The sequence below is a fragment of the Heteronotia binoei genome, chromosome 5, assembly GCF_032191835.1.
Source record: "Heteronotia binoei isolate CCM8104 ecotype False Entrance Well chromosome 5, APGP_CSIRO_Hbin_v1, whole genome shotgun sequence".
NCBI classification, from domain to species: Eukaryota; Metazoa; Chordata; class Lepidosauria; order Squamata; family Gekkonidae; genus Heteronotia; species Heteronotia binoei.
This window is the reverse complement of record NC_083227.1, coordinates 45,354,918-45,379,691: the sequence shown is the minus strand read 5'-3', so window position 1 is coordinate 45,379,691 and position 24,774 is coordinate 45,354,918. Positions and strand designations below refer to the sequence as shown.

The 24,774-nt window shown below is 43.5% G+C and overlaps 1 protein-coding gene across 2 annotated transcripts in view; it reads left to right on the top strand.

Moving 5' to 3' along the window:
- The window catches only part of FAM107A (family with sequence similarity 107 member A), a 116,791-nt gene extending 92,343 nt beyond the window's left edge, over positions 1 to 24,448 (top strand). For both annotated transcript variants that reach the window (XM_060239414.1, XM_060239415.1), the window contains 3 exons: positions 3,494 to 3,668; positions 13,173 to 13,329; positions 23,715 to 24,448. In XM_060239414.1, coding sequence (XP_060095397.1) covers positions 3,494 to 3,668; positions 13,173 to 13,329; positions 23,715 to 23,822 — 440 coding nt within the window. In that variant the 3' untranslated portion in view covers positions 23,823 to 24,448. The remainder of the gene's footprint in view (positions 1 to 3,493; positions 3,669 to 13,172; positions 13,330 to 23,714) is intronic.
- The last annotated feature ends 326 nt before the right edge of the window (positions 24,449 to 24,774 follow it).

The window sequence follows — 24,774 nt, the reverse complement described above, 5'->3', positions numbered from 1 at the left end:
TGCTTAGGAGGGAGGAAATCGACACTGCTGTGATGCTGTGATGTCACTTCCAGCATGAATCCAGAAGTTACTCCTGTGCTTTCTCCATAATTCAGCAAATGTTGGCAATTTGATCTCAAGTTCGTCTCTGAAACCCAGCTTGTCTGTCTGACATGTTTTTTGCCCTACTCTTCGTTTAAGGAGTTCAGACAACTTTTGCTTTCTTGTCCCATTCCCACCCCTAGTGTTATCCTCACAACAAGCTTGTAAGGTAGGTTAAGCTAATGTACCATATGAAAAGTAGTGGTTAGAGAATCAAGTTCCCATTGTGTTCTATGAGATTATTCTGAATTAGAATGATGATATGATAATGATATTGGATTTATATCCCGCCCTCCACTCCGAAGAGTCTCAGAGCGGCTCACAATCTCCTTTACCTTCCTCCCCCACAACAGACACCCTGTGAGGTGGGTGGGGCTGAGAGGGCTCTCACAGCAGCTGCCCTTTCAAGGACAACCTCTGCCAGAGCTATGGCTGACCCAAGGCCATTCTAGCAGGTGCAAGTGGAGGAGTGGGGAATCAAACCCGGTTCTCCCAGATAAGAGTCTGCACACTTAACCACTACACCAAACTGGCTCTCCTCAGAATATCCTCAGTGTCTGGCAAATCTGAACATGTCAGACCTTTTCCTTTCCTTAAAATAAATTTCAGATTCCCCTGGAAATGTAGACAAACATAGCCCTCAGTGTTTCTGTGATGCTTAATTGTTACAACTGAACTTTTCACCCCAATTATGCTGATGTAATCAGTTGTGATCTGTTTTTCTCTCTTCCTTTACTACAGCAGTGGGATACATCCTGTTGTTAGCATGCAATGAGAAGCTATTCAGCACTGAATTATTTTACTGGGGGGGTGGGAATGGTTTATCACTACATTTTAGCTGCATATCATTAACACTGCCCTCTCATTTTTTCTAGATTTCTGAAATGTTTGATTTAAATAGACTTGGCAAATACTATTAGGCCATTTTTCGCATGGAGTCAGGCATGCATAGCTTTCCTACCAGTTGCAAAAAGGCTTCCACATGACAGCTTTGCCCATAGTTTTCCTGTTCCTGCTGTGATCCAGACACAAAACTTTAGTGTCATTAAAAACACTATGGTTAGTGTGATTGTCTGAATGCATGTCTCTCCACTAGCAACTATAAGTTAAGGTCTGTCAAATCAGGATCTGAATCTAAGATCTGAAATTTGTTATTAACGAAGTTAGTCTTGACTAGTTTTAAGTGATGTATGAATTCCAGGGTTACCAGGTCTCCTGGTCTGTGGGAGATCTCTGCCCGCTGCCACTCTGCTGGGTGATAGAGAAAAAATGCCAGGTGAAAAGAGGGGATGGCATTGGTTGACATCATGACATCATTTCCAGTGCAACCCAAAAGTGACATAATTGTGTCAGGGGATGTGACTCTATAGGGTATTTAACCCCTGGGAATACTCCAGCTGGTCCTGGAAAAAGGATCCTTCACGAATTATTAGCATTTGCCTGAAATTCCCTGGTGAAACTATAGAGTTGGGAATGAACATTAGAATGTTGCCTCTGGTGTGACAATGTCACTTCTGGCCTGAGTAGCTGTGAAACAGGCTTGCAGCAATTGGCTGGAACGCCCGAGCAACAAAAAAAGTATCCATTTAAGGTTTGCTTAGCAGTGGAACTCCTCAGATTTTTTAGTCTTAACCAGGGTGTCTTCGAGAGAAGTCTTCAGAGAAGGAGTCTGAAGTGAAGACGGTGGGCTTAGGCCCATCAGTTGTAACGACAACTGGACGAGGGGCTGAGAGCAACCAGTGAGGCTGGGCTCCTTGTGGGAGACAGAGCTGAGTGGTGTCTGTCTGAAGGAAGAGAGTTTTCAGGCAGTTTGAAACTCTCTGAGGGAGATTTTGCCAGCACATCAGGCAATCTCCATGTACAAACTAGATCACACAAATACACGCTGAGGGGAGAACTGGATTCTGGTGGTCAGCAGGGTTACCCAAGACTCAGACCAGAGGACTGGCTGTGGGGCTGAGACGCATCGATATTGAAGGGTACGAGTCCTGGAAGATAGCTAGTGTGAGAGGGTCTGTGAGGGAGAATACACTGACACCAGTCAGGAGTTCTCTATGTGTGTGTGGAAAGAGTGATGGTAGTTTGTTATTTTTATGATTTGGCACTGCCAAAGCTAGTGCTAGACATCTGAAGTAACAGCATTCTGAGTGCCCAGAAGGCACAGCCTGCCTGAAGAAGAATTCAGTAGAATTCTGAAGCCTGCCTGTTTATTGTTTATTTTAAAAGATCTCCTGCCAAAGTAATTGTTATATTTTACCTCAGCCTGATAAGTCTCTGCATTTAGTAATTGATTCATTCTGCCAAACATCTGCCAACTGATTTGCCTTTTTAATATTAAACAGTCATAATCAATATTATTTTATCCCTCTCCCTTGCCTTTTGTTACCTAATAAATATTTTTGTGGGTTTTGACTTTAAATCTGTCTGGTGCCAATCTTTGAGAGTTCTAACAGGATTCTGTGAGTGTGACTGAGGGACTGAGGGAAGGTGACCGGGGAGAAATTTAAAGTGGTCACCCTCCCAAGTAAGCTTCTGACTGGGTCCTTCACACCAGTGCAACCCAAAAGTGACATAATTGTGCCATGGGATGTGGCTCTATAGGGTATTTAACCCCAGGGAATACTCCAGCTGGTCCTGGAAAAAGGTTCCTTCACAAATTATTAGCATTTGCTTGAAATTTCCTGGTGAAACTATAGAGTTGGGAGTGAACATTAGAATGTTGCCTCTGGTGTGACAATGTCACTTCTAGGTCACGCTAGAAGTGACATCATCACACCTGCGTGACACCAACAGCATAAATCCCCACCTCACCCCATGTCTGGTTGTATGCAGATATCTCAGTTTAGCCCTAGTTTAATTCTAGCTTGTTCCTGTTTACTCTCTCCCAGGCTATAGAGAGAAGAATTTGGTTGAGGCAAACAAGCATCTGACTGATTATCTGTGAGCCAAATCCTGGTTTCACAAATTAACCATAATTAAAATAAACAAAGGTTTTACACAATGTCTGAACTGAGTCTCTGTGTGAAAACTTGGTGTGTTACGGAGCTAGCTGTTTAAAATCATTCAGATGCCTTGGAAACGTTCCTCTCTGCTCATTAGCCAGGAGAAGGGAAGGGGCAGGTAACTGAAATCCTGTCCAGCACTGCAATCAGTCAGGGGATGTGGCTCTATAGGATATTTAACCCCTGGGAATACTCCAGCTGAACCTGGAAAAAGAATCCTTCACAAATTATTTGCTTTGTTCAGAGATAGGGGTTGTCCAGATATTTACCATGATACTAATATCTAAATATGAGAAAATATGAGCCTCTGAGAAGAGATGGGCATTATTGGCTCATGTTCTTTTTCCTCCTGAAAATTTTCTCTGATATTTAACCCAGAGATCTGTGTTCCTTCTTTCTCTCTCTTCTAGCATCTATGTATTCTGAAATACAGAGGGAACGGCCTGAACTGGGAAATATCATGGCTCACCCAGATTACATTGATGGGAGCCCTGATCTTATCAAACCTAAAAAGCTCCTCAATCCTGTAAGAGCCTCGAAAAGCCACCAAGAACTTCACAGGGAGCTGCTTATGAACCACAAAAGGTAAGGAACCGGCTGCCCCTCCAAGGAATTCCAAACTAAGAAAAATACAAATTCTGTGTTTAAAATGGTACAAATTTGCAGGAATAAATGAATAGCTTGCCTTTGAGGACCTCTTCCTAAACTTATTGTGCCATATTTCAAGGCACAAATGTCTGGCAGCGTTCACTATTGTGACAATCTATTGCAGAAGAGGCAAGCCATAGTTTTGTATTAGAGGCACTTGCCTCTTCAGCACAGAAAACAGCTGCAAGTAAAAGATGAAGCAAAACTTGAACTACAACTACATTGCATGCCTTTACTTGACCTCCCAGTCTATAAAACTACATAAAAACATAAGAGAAGCCATGTTGGATCAGGCCAATGGCCCATGCAGTCCAACACTCTGCGTCACACAGTGGCCAAAAAACCCAAGTGTCATCAGGAGGTCCACCAGTGAGGCCAGGACATTAGAAGCCCTCCCACTGTGCTCCCCCTAAGCACCAAGAATACAGAGCATCACTGCCCCAGACAGAGAGTTCCAACTATAAGCTGTGGCTAATAGCCAGTGATGGACCTCTGCTCCATATGTTTATCCAATCCCCTCTTGAAGCTGTCTATGCTTGTAGCCACCACCGCCTCCTGTGCCAGTGAATTCCATGTGTTAATCACCCTTTGGGTGAAGAAGTACTTCCTTTTATCAGTTCTAACCCAACTGCTCAGCAATATACGGCACCCAAAAGATCTAACAAAAGTTTGTTTGTGCACATGTATTTGTGCCAGCAGGATGTAATGGTTAGTGAGATTAATCTGGTCATCATGATCATAACAGAGTTTTTGAATCAGTGTAGGAAGGTGTTAGAGCCCCATGGTGCAGAGTGGTAAGATGCTGTACTGCAGTCCAAGCTCTGCTCATGACCTAAGTTAGATCCCAGTGAAAGCTGGGTTCAGGTAGCTGGCTCAAAGTTGACTCAGCCTTCCATCCTTCCAAGGATGGAAGTACCCAGCTTGCTGGGGGTAAAGTGTAGATGACTGGAGAAGGCAATGGCAAATGACCCTGTAAAAAGTCTGCCAAGAAAATGTTGTAATGTGACATCACCTCATGGGTTGGTAACGACTAGGTGTTTGCACAGGGGACTACCTTTACCTTTAGGAATGTGTTGTGATTATGTGTTAGGTCCACAGGGGTGACCAAACTTGCTTAATGTAAGAGCCACATAGAATAAACATCAGATGTTTGAGAGCCACAAGACAGGAAGGAAGGCAGGAAAGCAAATAGATTGGGGGAGGTGGAAAGAAAGCAACTTTAAAAGCATTTTCCAAGCTGCTGGCTGGCTTGGCTTGGAGAAGTGATTTAGAGACAAATGCCTTTTCCAAGCTGGCTGAAAGGGCAGTGAGGGCTTTGAGAGCCATGCAATATGTGTGAAAGAGCCACATGTGGCTCCCGAGCTGCAGTTTGGCCACTGCTATGTTAGGATATCTTCTTTGTACACAGATGGTTCAAGGTTCAGACCCTGGCATTTCTAATTAAAATGTGAAAGAAGACCCGAGGCCTTGCCAGTCAAAATAGATGAACCTGATAGACCAGTGGTCTGACTCAGTCTAAAGTAGCTTTACGAGTGTTATAACGGTTAGAATATTAAGATTGGGATCTGGAACACCCAGGTTCAAATCCCCACTCTACCATGAAGGTCACTGTCAAGCACTGATATTTCTCAATAACCAGTTCTTTGTTTTAAGTCAAAGTAGTTTTATTGTTAGAAACTCAGGAGCTGTACCAAGGACACAAGCCTTGGGAGTAATGACGTACATACAGTTACATAGTTGCTATATAGGATATCATCAGAGTTTACCATACAGATGCATACTTGAGTCACGGGTTCAATGGTTACTAAACCACTATCTATTTTATTACTAAGGAATTTTAGGCTATTGGAAACATCAGACATTCTCACACTACTCTGGGAGAAGATAAGGGTTGTCTGTGTGAAACTGTGGGAGAGGCAACTTGAAGGTAATGTCAGCCAGGCTGTAGCATAAACATCCTAGGGCCAGATGGATGTATTACTTGCCCACTGGCTGTAAATAAGGGGGGAGCAATGGAGAGCTGGTGACCTGCTCTTTATCTAGAAAAACTCAGTACGGAAATGAGCGTGCTTGACAGTCACTGGGTGCCCATGGATCAGTCATTCCCTCTTAGCGTAACCCACTATATAGGGTTGTTGTAAGAATTAAATAAGAAAGGGAGAACCTGGTGTTCTTCCCTGAACACCCTGAACTAAGGGCAGGGTTAAAATGTGCTACACAGATTCATATTTACGTGTGTGCTGATGGCATTTTGATTCTTTGCAACAACCTCCAGCTCCTTTTATCTCTATTTAACATCACAAAGCCCAATTGAACACGTATTCTTCTAGTTCTGCCTGTACTGAAGAAGCCCTCACACAATTCAGACCACATTTTATAATCTCCTCCTGGTTTGCTGTGGCGTCAGTAGAGTCAATCTGAGGTCTCCCAAAGCCCCACAAAGAGATAAACATATTTCTTTGATGAAAGAAAGACAACCATCTTGTCAGGGCCCCTTTTTAGATGAAAGGAAGGAGAGGAGCTGGTAAATATCCTGCCTGTTTCCCCTGCCACATCCGCTAGTTTTATTTGTTTTATTCAGTACATAACTTGTTTGGAAAGGGCAAGCAGGAAGCAGTTAGGATACAGGGAGATCTGCTCGGGCGTGATACTATGAAGAAGTCAGTTTCAATGCCACATATGAGTGCCTCAAGAAGGGAGGAGTGGTGGGCTGCTGCTGATTGGCATCTTTTACACAACATAATTTGAGAACAGTCTGCATTAATCCGAGAAAACTCTTTCTCTAAGCTTTTAGTGAAGCATCAGAGCATGTATTCTACATTCATGAGATTGTACCCCTGTGTCACATAGAGGAAAGGTGTTTGTGTGCTTAGTTTTTTTTAAAAAAAAAAAATTAGGATTGTGAATTTAAAAACATAAGAACATAAGAGAAGCCATATTGAATCAGGCCAATGGCCCATCCAGTCCAACACTCTGTGTCACACAGTGGCCAAAAAAACCAGGTGCCATCAGGAGGTCCATCAGTGGGGCCAGGACACTAGAAGTCCTCACACTGTTGCCCCTCCCAAGCACCAAGAATACAGAGCATCACTATCCCAGACAGACAACAATAACGCTGTTGCCCCTGGACAACAATACGCAGTGACTATTAGCCACTGATGGACCTCTGCTCCATATGTTTATCCAACTAACCAAAACTTTTATCTTCCCCCAACTTCCATTTGGGATCTGACATTCTCCCAGAGTTATGACAGATCTCCAGGCCACGGAGATCAATTCCACAAGAGAAAATGGCTGCTTCAGAGGCAGGGCCGTCCCTGCCACTAGGCAAACTAGGCCATTGCCTAGGGCACTGACCTTCTGGGGTGCCACATTATCAGTGGGGAGGCACCAGAAGTTAGCCTTGCCTAGGGTGCCAGGCAGTGTAGGACTTCTCTTCCTAGGCTCTGCCTCCCAAATCTCCAGGAATCATAGATCAGCTCTATGATATCGCATCCCTCCTGAGTTCAATCCACTCCCCAACTCCACTATCCCCAGGTTCTGCAGCCCCCAGATCTCCAGGAATTTCCCATATCAGCATGAGCAAAGCTGTATGAGCCAGATTAAACATAAACATCCTGTGATCCTGCTCAGGTAGGAAACTACAGGCCATTCCGCCTGCAGCCATTATGGGAAGGGGCAGGCAGAGCCATGCTGTGCCTTCAAAATGGCAGAGTTAAGGTCTGCATCCCCTCACCACCACCTTTCAGCCCTTTCAGTTACTTTTTTTGTTCTTTTTTCCTACATGGTGGCATAACAGCATGGCTTAGTGGTGACATGAGACGGGATGGGAAAGGTCTCAGAGGAAGGTATTGAAATCAGTGTTATGTCTGTGCTTTTGTGCAGTTGCTATGAAGTGGGATGACAGCACAGCAGGGTCAGGTGTGTTCCTGCCCATCCTAGCTCTACATGCTGCCACCGCCATGGTATGGGCATGTTTTTACTCTCCCTTGTGGAAGAAGCCAGACATAACAAGGGATAGAGCCGGCCTTCACAGAATTGATTTCACAGGCTCCAGAACAACTTCTCTCATGCATACTGGTCTTTCTTGAAGCTTTCAGAACCGCCTCCCCACACTATTCCTCTTTCCCTCCTCCTGGCAATCCCCTGCTTCCTTCCTTCCTATCCACCAACTAACCAAAATTTTTATCTTCCCTCATCTTCTGCTATATGTATTTTTTTATTTACTTCACATATGCCCTGCCTTTCTCCACAATGGAGATTCAACACAGATTATATCATTCTCCTTTCCTCCATTGTATCTTTAGAAAAAGGTGAGGTAGACTAGGCTGAGAGTGTGTGACGGGGGGAGGCAACATTGTGATGTCACTTCCAGGAAATGATGACACATCTCTTGTCACTGGGGGGGGGAGTATTTGTGAGTTTCTTGAATTGTGCAAGAAGTTGGACTAGATGACCCTGGGGAGATCCCTTCCAACTCTATGATTCTATTATTCTACCTCTCTAGGAGTCATAAGAAACTCTGTGGTAAAACCATAGTGACAGCACAGCATTGACTGGCAGCATTTATTTATAAAAAATTCTCCTGCTGCTGCTCCAAAGAGCACTGGGAAATTAGAAGAGGGGCAGGGATCTGCCACCCCCACCAGGGGACTGGCAACACTAAACCCCTCCATAAGGCATCACATTGCCTTGCCACATGTTTCTGAACATGTGCCTGCAGTTAGTATCAGCCCCACTGCCTAGTGTGATTATGATCACTACCAAATCTACAGATGCAACTGCTGCACATAAACAAATACAGGGGGTTTTTTGTAGCAGAAACTCTTTTGCATATTAGGCCACACACCCCTGATGTAGCCAATCCTCCTGGAGCTTACAGTAAGCCCTGTACTAAGACCCTTGTAAACTCTTAGAGGAAAATTTGGCCACCCCTGATATAGGAGAAGACAATCCTTCAGCTACCCATGTCCCAAGCTCTGTAGGGCTTTAAAGATTAAAAGCAATATCTTAAATTGGGCTCTGGAGTGGCAGCCAGTATAATTGCTGTGACATCTGGGTCACATGCTCCCAATACCTGGCCCCGACCAGCAGTCTAGCCACAGTGAACTAGCTGCAGCCTCCAAACACTCATCAAGGGTAGCCCCAAGCACTCCAGTCTAGATTTAACAAAGGCATGGATCACTGTGGCTAGATATGACTGATCCAAGAACAAATGCAGTTGACCTACCAGATGAAACTGGGCAAAAACACTCCACCTTTTCTAAGGTGATTGCTGTGTCAAATAGCACTTCCAAACCATGAACCTGGCTTTTTAAGGGGAGTACTGCTTCTTTCCAAGACAGGTCAAGTCCCTGATCTGTCTTTCTGCTAGAAAACCTCTGTCTTGTCAGGATTAAGTTTCAGCTTGTTCACCTGCATCCAGCTTATTACCAACTCCAAGCACAGGTTTAGAACTTCAACAGCATCCTTGGAATTAGGGAAGAGAGAAAGGTAGAGTTAGACATCATCCTCTCATCAAGGTGAGGATAGTTGCTTGGGTAACTTGGGGGCTGACATAAGTCAGGAATACCTTCAGATATACTCAAGATATGTTTTGATTGGGCCAGAAGTGACTGAGAAATTTATTCTGTGGTTGCCAGGAAACAGTAAAGGGCTTTTTTCCTTTTCTCCTCCCTAGATTAGAGGTGAAGAGCTAAGGTATAAATAGAAATCAACAGAGAACTTAGTGGAACTATCTAGCAGTTATCTATAGTAGTGTCCTATACAAAACCAGTGCACTGAGAAGATGGCTGTCTCGTCCAGTAAAATACCCAGTGCTAGCATGAGTGATGTTCAAAATCTTACAGCAAAAACTGTAACTGTATATGGAATACAAAATGCCAGATGTTCAAGCTGGATTCAGAAAAGGAAGAGACACTAGAGATCATGCCAATTTCTGTTGGTTACTGGAACATACAAGAGAATTTCAGAAGAAAATCAGCACATATTTCATCAATTACAGCAAAGCTTTTATTTTTATTTATTTTTATTGCATTTATATCCCGCCCTCCCCTAACAGGCTCCAGGCGGCTAACAACAGTTAAAATAACAGAGTGTTAAAATCAAAGTACAATAAAATCATTAAAACATTTCAACAATGCATACAATTTAAAATATGTAGTATGATTCCAGGTTCACTCACCGGATCCAGATGGCGGGTTTTAATTCTTATTGAGCACCACATGTAATGATATTGTAAGATATTATCTGGCACTCTGGATTTGTACTGGGATGGTTCAGGTGTCAGTGCTGTGGGATGGTGGAACAGGGGTCACCTCCCCATTATTTGTTAAACGCTATTTTAAACAATTCCGTCTTACAAGTCTGTCTTTTGACTGTGCAGATCATGAAAAGCTATGGTTAGCTTTAAAGAAAATGGGTGTGCCACAGTATCTGATTTTTTAAACAATTTATTGAGTATTTTTGTGCATGTGTACATGTGTGTGTGTGTGTGCGTGCATGCACACATCTGGAAGTCATGGTGGCCTCTGGTGACTGACCCCTACTGGAGGCCTGGGGGATATTCAGGGAGGTGGCTGAATAAAGCCTGCCCCTGCTTTCTGACTGCTGGTCTTCCAAGGTCTCCCCATCTAAGTTCTTAACAGAGTTGAGACTGCTTAGATTCCAAGATCTGATGAGATCAGACTTGCCTGGGCTATCAAGCTCAGGGCCTATCTGATCGTTTTGATGTGCAATTTATATTCTGGACGAGAAACAGAATGTTTTTCAGTTTGCAAAGTAGCAGACAAGGATGCATTTTATCTCCCTATCTCTTCAATCTGTATGCAGAACATATCATGAGGAAGGCTGGGTTAGTTTTAGATGAAGGTAGAGTGAAAATTGGTGGAAGGAACATTAACAATTTGAGATATGCAGATGGCACACATTAATAGCAGAAAACAGTGAAGACTTGAAACAACTACTGATGAAAGTAAAAGCAGAATTACAGCTAAACATCAAGAAGACAAAAGTAATGACTACTGGGGAATTACACAACTTTAAGGTTGACAAAGAAATTGAAATTGTTCAAGATGTTCTATTTCTTGGTTCCATCATCAACCAAAAGGGAGACTACACCTAAGAAATCAGGAGAATGAAACTGGGAAAAGCCACCACGAAGGAGCTAGAAAAGATCTTAAGGTATAAGGATGTGTTACTGGTGACTGAGTTGCTGATTAATTCATGTCACTGTATTCCCCTTTGCAATGTATAGGTCTGAAAGTTGGACAATGAAGAAAACTGACAGGGGGAAAAAAACCTGACAGGGAGAAAGCAGAAATGTGATGTCAGAGGACAGTTTCACAGATACTGTGGACCACCAAAAAGACAAATAAATGGGTTCTAGGCCAAATCAAGCCTGAATTCTCCCTGAAGCTAAAATGCCTAAATTGAGGCTATTGTACTTTGGTCACATTATGAGAACACAAGAGGCATTGGAAAAGACAATAATACTAGCAAAAGTTGGAGGCAGCAGGAAAAAAGGAAGACCCAACATGAGATGGATTCCGTCAAAGAAGCCACAGCCCTCAGTTTGCAAGTCCTGGGATTGGCTGTTAATAATAGGACATTTTGGAGGACATGAATTCATAGGATCATGATAAATTGGAAGTGACATGACAGCACTTAACACACATACACGAAAGCTGAATGGAAGAGAGGGTCTGCACTCAACCAGCTGCAGCAAGCATATGTAACCATTGAGCTACTTGATGCTGAATTCAACCCTAAGATTACTGGTGAAATCCCTCCCTCTGCTGGAGAAAAGGAAGAAAAGGAAAGGGGGGGGGCGTTTTTTGTCCAGATAATCTTAATACTTTGGAGGACGGTGGAAGACAGGAGGACCTGGCGTGACTTTGTCCATGGGGTCGCAAAGAGTCTGACTCCACTGTGCGACTGAACAACAACAAAAAATCCTAATAAACATGTGATTGATTTAATAAATATATTTCATTAAGACATGTAATTATGCACTTATTACTTCAAATGATAATTGTTTGATAAAGTTTTATGGATACATCCGTTTTACCACAGAGTTTGGATTTATTTTATCCAATTGTGCCTGGAATATTGGTCCAGAGTTCCCAAAATATTGAGGATGCATCCATTTTAGCAGAGTCACAAAATATGTCTAGAAAGAGGGAAAACATATTTTAGATTGAAGCAGGAGTCAAGCAGCACCTTTAAGACCAACAAACTTTTATTCAGAATGTAAGCTTTCATGTGCGTGCACACTTCTTCAAGCTTACATTCTGAATAAAAGTTTGCTGGTCTTAAAGGTGATACTTGACTCCTGCTTTGTTCTACTGCTTCAGACCGACACAGCTGCCCACCTGGATCTATATTTTAGATCACAATTTATATGAATACAGGATTCATTGTATCCAACCATGCCTAACATACCAGACATTCCCAAAATGTTTCACAACCATCAGAGCTTTTTTTATGGAAAAAGAGGTGCCCAAACTCTCAAAAGGGAAATGGAGAAACAAATCGGTGCTCCTCGTTAACTTTTCTTTTCTTTTTAAATTTTGTTTCCACGCCACAAAGAGGTTCCAGAACTCTGTTCCACTGTGTTCCCCCAGGAAAAAAGCCCTGACAACCATACACAGTCTTTCAGAGGTCTGTGACCCTTACGATCTTTGTAACCCTTCTGAGGGGAACAGAAGCTATGCTCTGTCCATGCAGCCAGAATCTACTCAGATCTCCTTCTGTCTCTCTGTCCAGTGCTGAAAGAAAGAACCCCAACTCTTTCGGCATCTGTCATATCCGAATACTTTCAAACAGATTTGGCTGAAAGAAAGCCAGACAAATATTTAATCGTATCATTTCTCACCACCCTTCCATGTTCCTGTTTTGTTTTTGTTTTGCATATTAAATTAAATTATTGTATCGCATTGTGTGCAGAATAGTCAAGAGATCTCTAAGAATCATCTCGTCTGGATGCCTGAAGCACCACTAGGTGGCGAGCTATGTTTATTTTTAGGCTGAAAGAAAGCTGTGACTGACCCAAGGTCACCCAGCTGGCTTCAAGTGGAAGAGTGGGGAAACAAACACAGTTCTCCAGATTAGAGTCTGAAACTCTTAACCACTACCCCAAGCTGGCTTTTGTGGTTTTGGGGAACCTTGGTACAATTCCTGTGATTGATTTATGTGCAGAAATTCAATTGGTGGATGTTGTAGTTCTTGGAAAGCAGATGTAGGCATGGGAAAATTTAGTTGAATTTCCACTTGTAACATGGTTGTTAGAAGCATGGGAGCCCTGCTGCAAAGAGAGAGGGAGATTGCAGCCCTGTTCTAGGGTTTCATATAGGGTCACTGTACATAAATGAACCAGGATTAAATTGTCCCCTTTGTGCCTAAAATGCAATGCTAATTGACTTATTCTCTTCCTCCCCATAGAGGACTGGGAGTTGAGAGCAAACCAGAACTGCAGCGAGTCCTAGAGCATCGGCGACGAAACCAGCTGATAAGGCAGAGGAAAGAAGAAGAAGAGGCAAAAAAACTGACGTCTCCCTTTGAACAAGAACTGATGAAGAGGCAACAAAGGCTGGATCAGGTAGGAGATGATTCAGTGACATTTGTTTGCACCAATGGAAGAGTGTGCCAATACAAAAAGGGTATTTGCGTTGCATTTCCTATGAATCCTCTTCACCATTCAAAACCCTGCCCAAATATGAAGTTCCATGGTAATTTTGCATGGTTCATGTGTAACACCTCGTCATTTGATGTTAGATCTAATTGAGCCCAATGGCTCTTGGACTAATCTACCCTGCACAGTCACATGATGCTGCAAGTTTGATTTGGTTGAGGGCCACTGGCCCGTTCAGCCATAATATGGTGGCTCAAATGGCAGCCCTGTTCCACGGTTTTATATAGGCCCACTGTACATAAATATACTCTCTGTTCTACTTCCCTCTTTTCCTCATGTATTCTGTTTTCCTCCCTCCTTTCTTGGTTCATGGCAAACTATAATATGATCTGGCATCCAAACTATAACTTTGTGATTGCTTGCCCTCCAAATAAACTGTGGATTGCACTTCTTGCTCAGAGTTTGCCAGTTAATGGTTTCAAAACTGGAAAGGTGGGAAGGAGTTGTAGCACAAGACAGGAAACAAACAATGGAGTGCACGAGCCTGATACTCATTCCTGTAACACCAAGACATGATCCAGCATTACCTCTGTACCAGGACGGTAACTCATGCAACAAGGTTTACTGAAGGATCACTGGTGGTGGATAAAAAAATGGCTGAGAAGCTGAATGCATTTTTGCCTCCATCTTCACTGTGAAAGATGAGAAGTGTTTGCCCACTCCAGAACCGCTAATTTTGGAAGAGGTGTTGAGAGACCTGAGTCAGATTGAGGTGACAAGAGAGGAGGTCCTACAACTGATAGACAAATGAAAAACGAATAAGTCACCAGGCCCGGATGGCATACATCCAAGAGTTCTGAAAGAACTCAAAGGTGAACTTGTGGATCTCCTGACAAAAAATATGTAATCTTTCATTGAAATCTGCCTCTGTTCCTGAGGACTGGAAGTTAGCAAGTGTCACCCCCATCTTTAGATAGGGTTCCAGAGGAGATCCGGGAAATTACAGGCCAGTCAGTCTGACTTCAATACCGGGAATGTTGGTAGAAACCATTATCAAAGAGAGAATGAGTAGGCACATTGATGAACACAAGTTATTGAGGAAGACTCAGCATGGGTTCTGTAAGGGAAGATCTTGTCTCATTAACCTGTTAGAGTTCTTTGAGGGGGTGAACAAACATGTGGACAAAGGGGACCCAATAGATGTTGTTTACCTTGACTTCCAGAAAGCTTTTGATAAAGTTCCTCATCAAAGGCTCCTTAGTAAGCTGGAGAGTCATGGAGTAAAAGGACAAGTCCTCTTGTGGATCAAAAACTGACTAAATAATAGGAAACAGAGAGTGAGTATAAATAAGTAATTTTCGTAGTGGAAGATGGTAAGCAGTGGGGTGCCGCAGGGCTCACTACTAGGTCCCATGCTCTTTAACTTGTTCATTAATGATTTGGAGTTGAAAGTAAGCACTGAAGTGGCCAAGTTTGCAGATGACACTAAATTGTTCAGGGTGGCATTCCAAAGGGATCTGTCAAGGCTGGGCAACTGGGCATCAACATGGCAGATGAGGTTCAATGTGGCCAAGGGCAAAGTAATACACTTTGGGGCAAAAATCCTAGCTATAAATACAAGTTGATGGGGTGTAAACTGGCAGAGACTGACCAAGAGAGAGATCTTGGAGTCATGGTAGATAACTCATTGAAAATGTCAAGACAGTGTGCGATTGCAATAAAAAAGGCCAACACCATGCTGCGAATTATTAGAAAGGGATTTGAAAACAATCAGCCAGCATCATAATGCCCCTGTATAAATCAATGGTGCGGTCTCATTTGGAATACTGTGTACAATTCTGGTCACCGCACCTCAAAAAAGATACAGCACTGGAAAAAGTGCAGAAAAGGGCATCTAGAATGATTAAAGGGTTGGAATACTTTCCCTTTGAAGAAAGGTTAAAACACTTGGGGCTCTTTAGCTTGGAGAAACGTCAACTGAGGGGTGACATGATAGAAGTTTACAAGATTATGCATGGGATGCAGAAAGCAGAGAAAGAAGTACTTTTCTCCCTTTCTCACAATACAAGAACTCATGGGCATTCAATGAAATTGCTGAGCAGTCGGGTTAGGACTGATAAAAGGAAGTACTTCTTCACCCAAAGGGTGATTAACGTGTGGAATTCACTGCCACAGGAGGTGGTGGCGGCAACAAGCATAGACAGCTTCAGAGGTCCATCAGTGGCTATTAGCCACAGTGTATCATAGTAACTCTCTGTCTGGGGCAGTGATGCTCTGTATTCTGCTGCTTGGGAGGAGCACAGTGGAAGGGCTTCTAACCCCACTGGTGGACCTCTAGATGGCACTTGGTTTTGTTTTGTTTTGTTTTGCCACTGTGTGACAGAGTGTTGGACTGGATGGGCCATTGGCCTGATCCAATATGGCTTCTCTTATGTTCTGAAGGTTATCACTGAGTTTCACATCTGAGTAGGGCTTTGAATCAGAGTAATCCATTAATCACCCCATTTTTTATTTCCTGGTGTGATAAATGTACAGGATTTTTTTTTTTTTTTGCATAGCCCTTTAATGGAGCACAATGTCAAAGGCTACAATTGACACCTGTGGTTTGTGTGATGAGCCCTTTTGATCAAAAACACTAAGGTGTCTTTCACATTGCCATAAAAATCCACTTGCATTACCTGATGTTAGTGTTAGTTTTTTTCCCCCCTTGTGTTCAGACAACTTCATAAACATCCTACAGCTGTCCCATATCTTCCTTATTTTTCCCCTGTTCATAATCAAACTGGTTTCTGCCACACTTTTCTCCCAAAGCGAAATGTATTCACAATAAAACCTCTGCCCGTAATCTCAAGTAAATTTTTTGCATTGGTAACTTCCAGCACAAGCCACCTGACCAGAAAGGGGTGGATGGGTTTGGGTGTTTGTGTTTTAATTTGCATCCCAGCAGAGAAACATTTCAAGGATGGAAGAGTTGAAATAAGCAATCATTCACATTAGGGGCACCTTCATTTGTGTGTGTGTGTGTGTGTGTGTGTGTTGATTAAGACTTCGGGCCACACCACAAGTAGCCTGGATAAACCTTTACAACCCCCCATTCTACATGCCATAATAAGGCTTCCTAAATCTTCTGCTGGGACAGCTAAGTTGCCACATTTCTGTCATTACTTCTGGCTGTTTACAAGCTCTTGAAACTCAGTGGAGTCATAAGAAAGTTCTCAGCTTGTAAATAGGTTCAGGATTGACATTTTTCAATCAGTCCTCCAGAAAAGGTAGGGATGCCAGCCTACAGGTGGGATTCCCTGAAATTACAGCTCATCTCCAGACTACAGAGATCAGTTCCCCTGGAGAAAAAAGGATGTTTTGGAAGGTGGGCTTTGTGGAATTATGCCACACTGAGGTCCCTGTCCTCTCCAGGCTCCACCCACAAATCTCTAGATCTAGCAACCCTCCCCTCCCCACCCCCATCCCCTGCCAGTGGCCAAGAGGGTTCTGGAAGCCCTAAGAACAGGACAGCAAGTGCAGTACTGCCCATCAATCAGTTATTGGATAGAAATCTTAATTAAATTCTTGGCATAACACCACATGCATCTCCTGAAGGGACAATTATCGACACGCTATGGCATGTATTTTCCTTGTTTTTGTTAACATAGGCTGCTTAATTGCAGACACTTCCAAACAATGAAACAAAAATCGTGGGGCTGTGAACACAACCCAGCTTTGCAGGAACATCCCATAAGCTCAGTTGGAACAATGCAATTAAACATTTTTTTATTAAAAGGAATACCTCGCGGCCTTTTAAACAGAGTGAACTCATCTGCAGGAGATGTAATTAGCTGCTTAATTTTCCTTGGCTTCATTTTGTTTTAATTCCTCCTTCTTATTTTTTTATCCACACTCAAACTTTCCTAATTAGGGTGGCTTATTGTGATCAAAAGCTGATAAAAGCATGGCCTGATCATGTTTTTGCTAAAAGCTTTTAACAGCTTTCTCTTTTTAAAAGAGGATTCCCCCCCCCCCCCATTTTTGATGCTTCCCATTTTCTCAAGTGTAATGAAGTTCTTGCGGCAATTTGAATACCATCATTTTCTTTGTGAGGACAAAGCGCTTTATGGCATATGTTGTTTCTGATGTGTATGAACCTACAAGTTGAGCCTAGGAGAGGAGGTGAGTACACGCATAGAGGTACTCAGAGTTACTGTGGTGTAGCACTGGAAAAGACAATCATGGCTAGGACAATTGTGGCTAGGAAAAGTCGGAGGCAGTAGGAAAAGAGGAAGACCCAACCTGAGATGGATTGACTCAGTCAAGGAAGCCATGGCCCTCTGTTTGCAAGGTCTGAGCAAGGCTGTTAATGATAGGATGTTCCGGTGGGATCTTTCATTCATGGGGCCCAAGGCTTTTTTTTTTAGCATGACTGCACAGGGACGCAGTTCCAGCTGGCTTGACAACGGGGGGGGGGGGTGGGGGGTGGCCTAATATGCACAAAAGCTCTATATGAAACAATGGTGATGTCAGGGGTTGTGGCCTAATATGCAAATGAGTTCCTGCTGGTGTCACAAAACAGTATGTTGCACTTGGCTAGGTCAGATTCAGATTTGCAGGACTCAGATATGAATCCCCAGTCTTCCATGGAAGGTGAGTGGGTAACCTTAGGACAGTCAATCTTCTCCCATTCTAACCACAAGGCTGCTGTTGTGAGGATTAAATGTGGGAGGGGAGAGTGATGTTATAAGCCAATTTGGGTCCCTGTTGGGATACAAATATCTAAATGAATAAATAAAATAAACTAATCTTTGTCCCCAGTGAGACCAGGCATCATCTTTTGTCTTTTTTTTAAACTAAGAGCCCCAAGCTCTTAGGCTATCCTTGTAGGGAAGGGGCTTCTACTACACCTAAATAAGTTTGATCACCCTTTGCTTTGCTAGGACCTTTTGAGATGGAGGGCCCACTTCAATGCCCAGTGCTGAACAAAGGATTCGAGATGACCTCACTCCATGGCCAGGACTCTGGAGCTTTTCTCTTTTGTTGTTCCTATTTTCATATAGAGAAAGCATGACTATCCAGCACATGCAACTTTCTCCTGCTCTTATACTCATAGGGTAGGACTTTTAACCACATGGCCACAAACATCTCCTCATTCTCCTGTACAGATAAACCTTCTTTGGGAATTATCCCCCCCCCTCCGCCCCATAATTACTCCATATTTTCCTTCAAATGGTTTGGGAGGCTCTAAACTGTTTGCAAATGATGAGTCCTCTTTTTTATTTCCTTTTTCTTTTTTGTTGTAATTAAAAGATTTGAAGATGAAAGCTTCTGGGGGGGTCTCCTTGCTGCAGGGGTTTCGCCTTTGTTCTTTTAGGCTCAGCTTTTGGGTGCGGTAATCAACTGATCAAGGCACTTGAATAATTAGGGCTGCCAATCCCCAGGTTGGGGCAGGAGATCCCACAGTTTGGAGGCCCTCCCCCCGCTTCAGGATCATTAGAAAGCGGGGGGTAGGGAAATGTCTACTGGGCACTCCATTATTCCCTATGGAGACTGATTCCCATAAGATATAATGGAAAATTGATCCACAGGTATCTTGGGCTTGTGGGGGGGGGGCGGTGGCTGTTTTTAAAGCTAGAGGCACCAAATGCTCAGCACAGCATGTGGTACCTCTCCTCAAAATACCCTCCAAGTTTCAAAAAGATTGGACCAGGGGGTCCAATTCTATGAGCCCTCAAAGAAGGTGCCCCTATGCTTCATTATTTCTAACGGAGTGAGGGGATTTAAAAGGCATGCGGCCCCTTTAAATGTGATGGCCAGAACTCCCTTTGGAGTTCAGTTGTGCTAGTCACAACCTTGTTCCTGGCTCCACCCCCAATGTCCCCAGGCTCCACCCCCAAAGTCTCCTGACTCCACCTTCAAAGTCCCCCGATATTTCTTGAATTGGACTTAGCAACCCTATGATTAAGTGCCTGAAGATTGTGTGTTTGAGTCTTACCTATGGACATGCTTGCATAAGGGTGGAAGGGCAGGTATGGATTCCAGTTGATCTGAAGCACAAGACACAATTAGGGTTGCCAGGTCCAACTCAAGAAATATCTAGGGACTTTGGAAGTGGAGCCAGGAGACTTTGAGTTGAAGCCAGGAGCAAGTGTGTGACAAAAAAATACACACAAAAATACACTACAAATACAACAACCCCCCCCCCCCTCTCCAAATGCTGTAAATATGGTGGGAGTTCTCTTTTGAATGTATGTGTATCTGTAGCGTATTAACAAATGGAAATGCTTTTATTGTTGGCGTATTTGCTGGTATGCTATGGGTTCGAGAGGTTTAAGAATATACAGCACACTGACTTGTGCTAACTATATACATTTATTTACAGATTTACAAGTTATAGTTGTCCTGGTATACACTGGTCAAAGTGTACATACAATACATACGATAGCAGAGGATACACTGTACAAGCTCTCCTCAGTTATATACACATAGCTATATACAAGCACCAATCAGCACACAGTGCTGAGTCATTCTGCATCAGCACAAGTCCTCTGGACAGAACCAGTTTGCACCTGCTAGGGGAAGCTGTCAGGAACTGTCATAGATCATGTGCATTAGACTCCAGCCGGAAGTCTTATTAGCAAGCATATGCTGACATTTATATGATACAGACACTACCTATCATTTTATTTATTAGATGTTAATTATTTATTAGATGGTTTATTATTATTTGTTAGATGTTTTAGCCACCACTCACCCAGGGGGGGGGGGTCTCACGGTGATTTACAACACTTAAAACAACATCATCATCATAAATACATTAAAACCCAGCAAAATCAAATAATACAAATAAAATATTAAAGTTTGACTTAGCACCATATTACTATCAAGCCAGCCCAACGCATCCAGTTAACCTCCAATGGCCACCTGAACAATTTGGTCTTACGAGCCCTGTGGAAACTAATCAAGTCCCACAGAGTGCAGGTGTCATCAGAGAGCAGGGATGCCAGTCTCTGGATGGTGGCTGGAAATCTCCTGGAATTACAACTGTTCTCCAGGTGACAGAGATCTGTTCCTCTGGAAAAAATGACCACTTTGGAAGGTGGACTCTATGGCATTTTACCCCATTAAGGTCCCTCCTCTCTCCAAGCCCCCTCCTCCTAAGGCTCCACCCCCAAAATCTCCAGATATTTCCGAACCTGAAGCTGGCAACCCTATCATAGAGTGCATTCCACAGGATAGGGGCCATCACTGAGGAAGCCCTTCCCCTAGTAACAGCTTATGTCAACCATCCTTAGGCCAGGCACCTGCAAAAGGCTCCAAGAGGATGACAGTGGAGGGAGTGATGGGTTGTAACAATGTGAGAGTAGGAAGGTATGCGAGTCTTATAGGTATGAGGATCCCAAGCTGCTGAGGCCTTTAAAAGTTGACAACAGTACTTTCAATTGGATTTGGAAACTAACTGATAGCCAGTGTAGCGGCTGAAGTATTGGGATTATATGAGATGACCATGATGTTCCAATTAGCAGCCTAGCAGCTGCATTCTGGACCACTTGTAGTTTCCAAAGCGTTTTCAAGGATAGCCCTACATAGAATTGCAGTAGTCCAATCTGAAGGGAACTGTTACATGGATCAATGTGGCAAGGTCTGGTCAGGACAAATACGGAGCCAACTGGCAAGCCTGGCATAGGTGCAAAAATGCTGTTATACTGAAAGATGTCTTTGATTTATTCTTGAAATAAATAATCTTGTTTAAAAAGCAAAGTATCTTCAATGAAATGGTAAATCCTTCTGTTTCTCAGAAATTAATACGACAACTGCATGATCAGACAGTGTTTGGCATTCTATTAGAATATCAGCTAGTCAGGTAATGAGACCAAAAGTCACAAAGATAAAATCAGTTCTGGAGTAACTTGAATATGGGTTAGAGTGAAAAGTATAATCCTTTTGAGGATTTAAAAAATCTTCAAATTTGAATGCGTTGGAGATATTTTAGTTTTCTTTGATAACAGATTAGAATTCCAACCCCCCCCCCCTTATTTTACCTATCAAAACTTGGCTCTAATGTTCCATTAGTGAAAAGTATAATCCTTTTGAGGATTTAAAAAATCTTCAAATTTGAATGCGTTGGAGATATTTTAGTTTTCTTTGAAAACAGATTAGAATCCCCCCCCTTATTTTACCTATCAAAACTTGGCTCTAATGTTCCATTAAAGATGCAGCTAATTATAATTTCATCCTCTGTGGAGTGTGTAAATGGCAAACCTACCTTTGTACTAGTAACAAGACTAGTCAGAAATTTCATTTTTCTTTTTTGAAAGGGAACAGGAGGCAAATCTAATGCAAATCATACCTCTGGATTCTCAGTTTCAATGCTAGCCAAACCTTGTATTGTTTTTAATTGGCAGTTCACACATACCTCAACAAAGAACTCTGTGTGTATTAAATGCCATGAAGTCACTGACAACTTATGGCAATGTGCAAAGAACTAGAATGTCACAATTAAGGCCCTTTCATTGAAGACTGCTAGAGTTAATTCTAAAAAGCTTACTTAACATTTTCATGACAACCTGATAAGATCATAATCTTCCATACCTTCCTTCAGACCATGTACCTTCGTACTATGAGTCCTGCTTCTGTATTCTATAAGCTGTAGTTTATTCTCAATATTTTAAATTTGCTTCTGCAGCCTTATGCATTTTGTTTTACTTTACTATCAACTTTGTATCTTCTATATTTCTGTGATTCCACCTCCCCCCCAAATAGAGCCAGCTACACCTGTTTAGTTAGCAGAGCCTTCATTTCCTGTTAATAAAATTGCTCTTCCAACTTGTGCAATCTAGAATCAGCAATATTATTTGACTTAGCTGTGTAAATGAATACTGATGACCACTTTAAATTGGACCAATATATACTAGTGTCCAGGCGTCCCCCCACCACAAGATTAAGGGCTCTTCTTAAGCCCTGCTGACTATACCCTAGCCTGCAGAAGTGAGGTGGATGCTGTCAACAGATAGGGTCTTTTTAGCAGTGGCTCGATTCTGGCATTCACTTCATCCATGGAGCAGACCTTTCTTGGTTCCCTCCTTTCATTGTAGCCCAGTGTTATAAGAGCTTCCTATTCCCCAAGAGCTGCAATCGGAAGACATGTTGGGCTGCGAGAGGAAAGGGAGATGAGAAAGGTTTTCTCCACTTAGCTGATGGAAATTCCTTCTGTCAGTGATGTTCCAAGGGATCAAAGCTACTATTCCTTGATTAAATTTTGGTATGAGCCATATGTATTTCCAAGTTAATAAAGAAAATCATCATCCAGGAGTAAATCCTGCCACGGGGCAGAGCTCTGCCTGGGCTGGCCAGGGCTCCAGCTGGTCCAACCCACCATGCAGCAGTCACATGCTCCGAGGGTTGCCAAGTCCAATCCCAGAAATATCTGGGGACTTTGGGGGTGGAGCCAGGAGACACTGGGGTGGAGCTAGGGGGGAGGGGGGAAACGGAGCCAGGGAGCGTGGCGAGCCGCCCCGTCTCGGAGCAGGCAACGCCGCTGTGCAGCTGCCGCCTCTTCTCCGCTCGCCGTGGCTGCTCCTCCGAGATGGGCTCAGGCTGAGCCCATCTCGGAGGAGCAGCTGCGGTGGGGGGGGGCGGCAGCGGTGCGGCAGCCTCGCCTGCTCCGCTCCGCCTCTGGGGTGGAATCGGAGGGGGGGTGGAGGCGGGCCAGGGGCGTGGCGAGCCGCGAGTCCGGGTCCTAGAAGGGCCCGGATTCGCGACTCGCCATGCTCCTGGCCTGCCTCCGCCCTTCCCTTCTCTGGTTTTGCCTGCGCTGCTGCCGCCTCTTGGCTGCTCCTCCGAGATGGGCTCAGCCTGGGCCCATCTCAGAGGAGCAGCTGCGATGGGTGGGGCGGGGGTGGCAGCAGCGCGGCGGCCTCGCCTGCTCCAGGATGGGGCAGCTCGTCATGCTCCCCAGCGCCATTTCCCCCCTCCCCCCGCTTCCATTTTTTTGGGGAGCGGGGGAAGAGGGTGGAAATCCTGAGGTCCCCCGCCAGGGCGGGAGGGTTGGGAAGCCTACATGCTCCTAGGCCAAGCATTTTGGCTTAATATGCAAATAAGCTCCTGCTGGGCTTTTTCTACAAAAAATGCACTGAGTACATCGCATTCGTTTGTCTGCCAAGTTCAAGTCGTAAGTCATCACCTGAGGCTGACTATTGCTTCTTTAAGGTATGAAGTTCTGTTTTTGGATTGGACCAAGAGAAAGAGTTGAGTTAAATTATCCTTCTAGAAGTATGGATCTCTGAAGCAAATGATTTATTACAAACATTACTCCTGTTCTTAATAATAATAATAACAACAGTACAAAACCTGCATTCCTTTTTCAGCTGGAGAGAGAACAAGAGAAGCAAGAAGAAAATGCACCAGAATTTATTAAGGTCAAGGAAAACCTGAGGAGGACATCAACATTAACTGGGGCAGAGAAGGTTGCGTAGCATCAGTTGAGATCTTCTGTTGGTTCGAATACCTAAACACTGACATCTCTGTATATGGTGGATATTCACAGTTATGTCTTCGGGGCTACTTACTGTTTGTTAATGCTTGTTCCAGTAGAAATCCCCAACATGGGCTTTTTTTGTAATCACAAAAGAGTATACAGCCAGAGTGTGGGTGTCTTATGCAGGAGATGTACTCAAATGAGAAAAAGCAAAGGGAGTGGGCCCCAGGGGGCATTGTAACCACAATATATACTCTTCCTCTCAAGTATTTGAACAACATTAAAGCCCTGTCGACTCCTTATTAATCTTTGTCTAACCACCAAAAAGTGCTATGCAGCCCTCTGATGCTGTTACGAAACCTTGCACATGTCTCCCCCCCACCAAAGCAACCATGAGGACTATATACATTCTTTTCAAAGCAAGTATATAGCATGAGCTCATAGCAGAGCAACTGTGGAGAGGGAGATTTTACACACAGAGCTATGGACATCATTATGTGCAAGGATTTCAAGAAGCTAAACAACTAAGCATTTCTGCTGCTTGTAGTGAAATCTAGAAGGCCAGTAGGCTAATCTTTCTGTTAGAATAGCTTGTTGTAAAAACTTGGGAGGAAAGCAGAAAAAGGGAAAAGTTTGCCACTTGGGAACATGCTAGCCAACTCCTAAAGCATATCCCCCTATAATAATATGACTTATGATATATCTAAGCAGCAATGTCCCAGCTCAAGCAATGGCATCCATCCATCACTTAAAGAGATGTGGAAGAAATGTCTCGTCTCTCTCTTTAGCATTGTTTCTGGGTGGTCCTTCATTGGCTGGTTTCAGTGGCCAAACAGTTCCTCGGGAAGGCCAACAACAGGGCATAGAGGTCAAGGCCTTTCCCTGAATTTGCCTCCTGGCTCTGGGATTCAAAGGTTGAAGAGGTTGCCTTTAGTCACCATGGCTTGTAG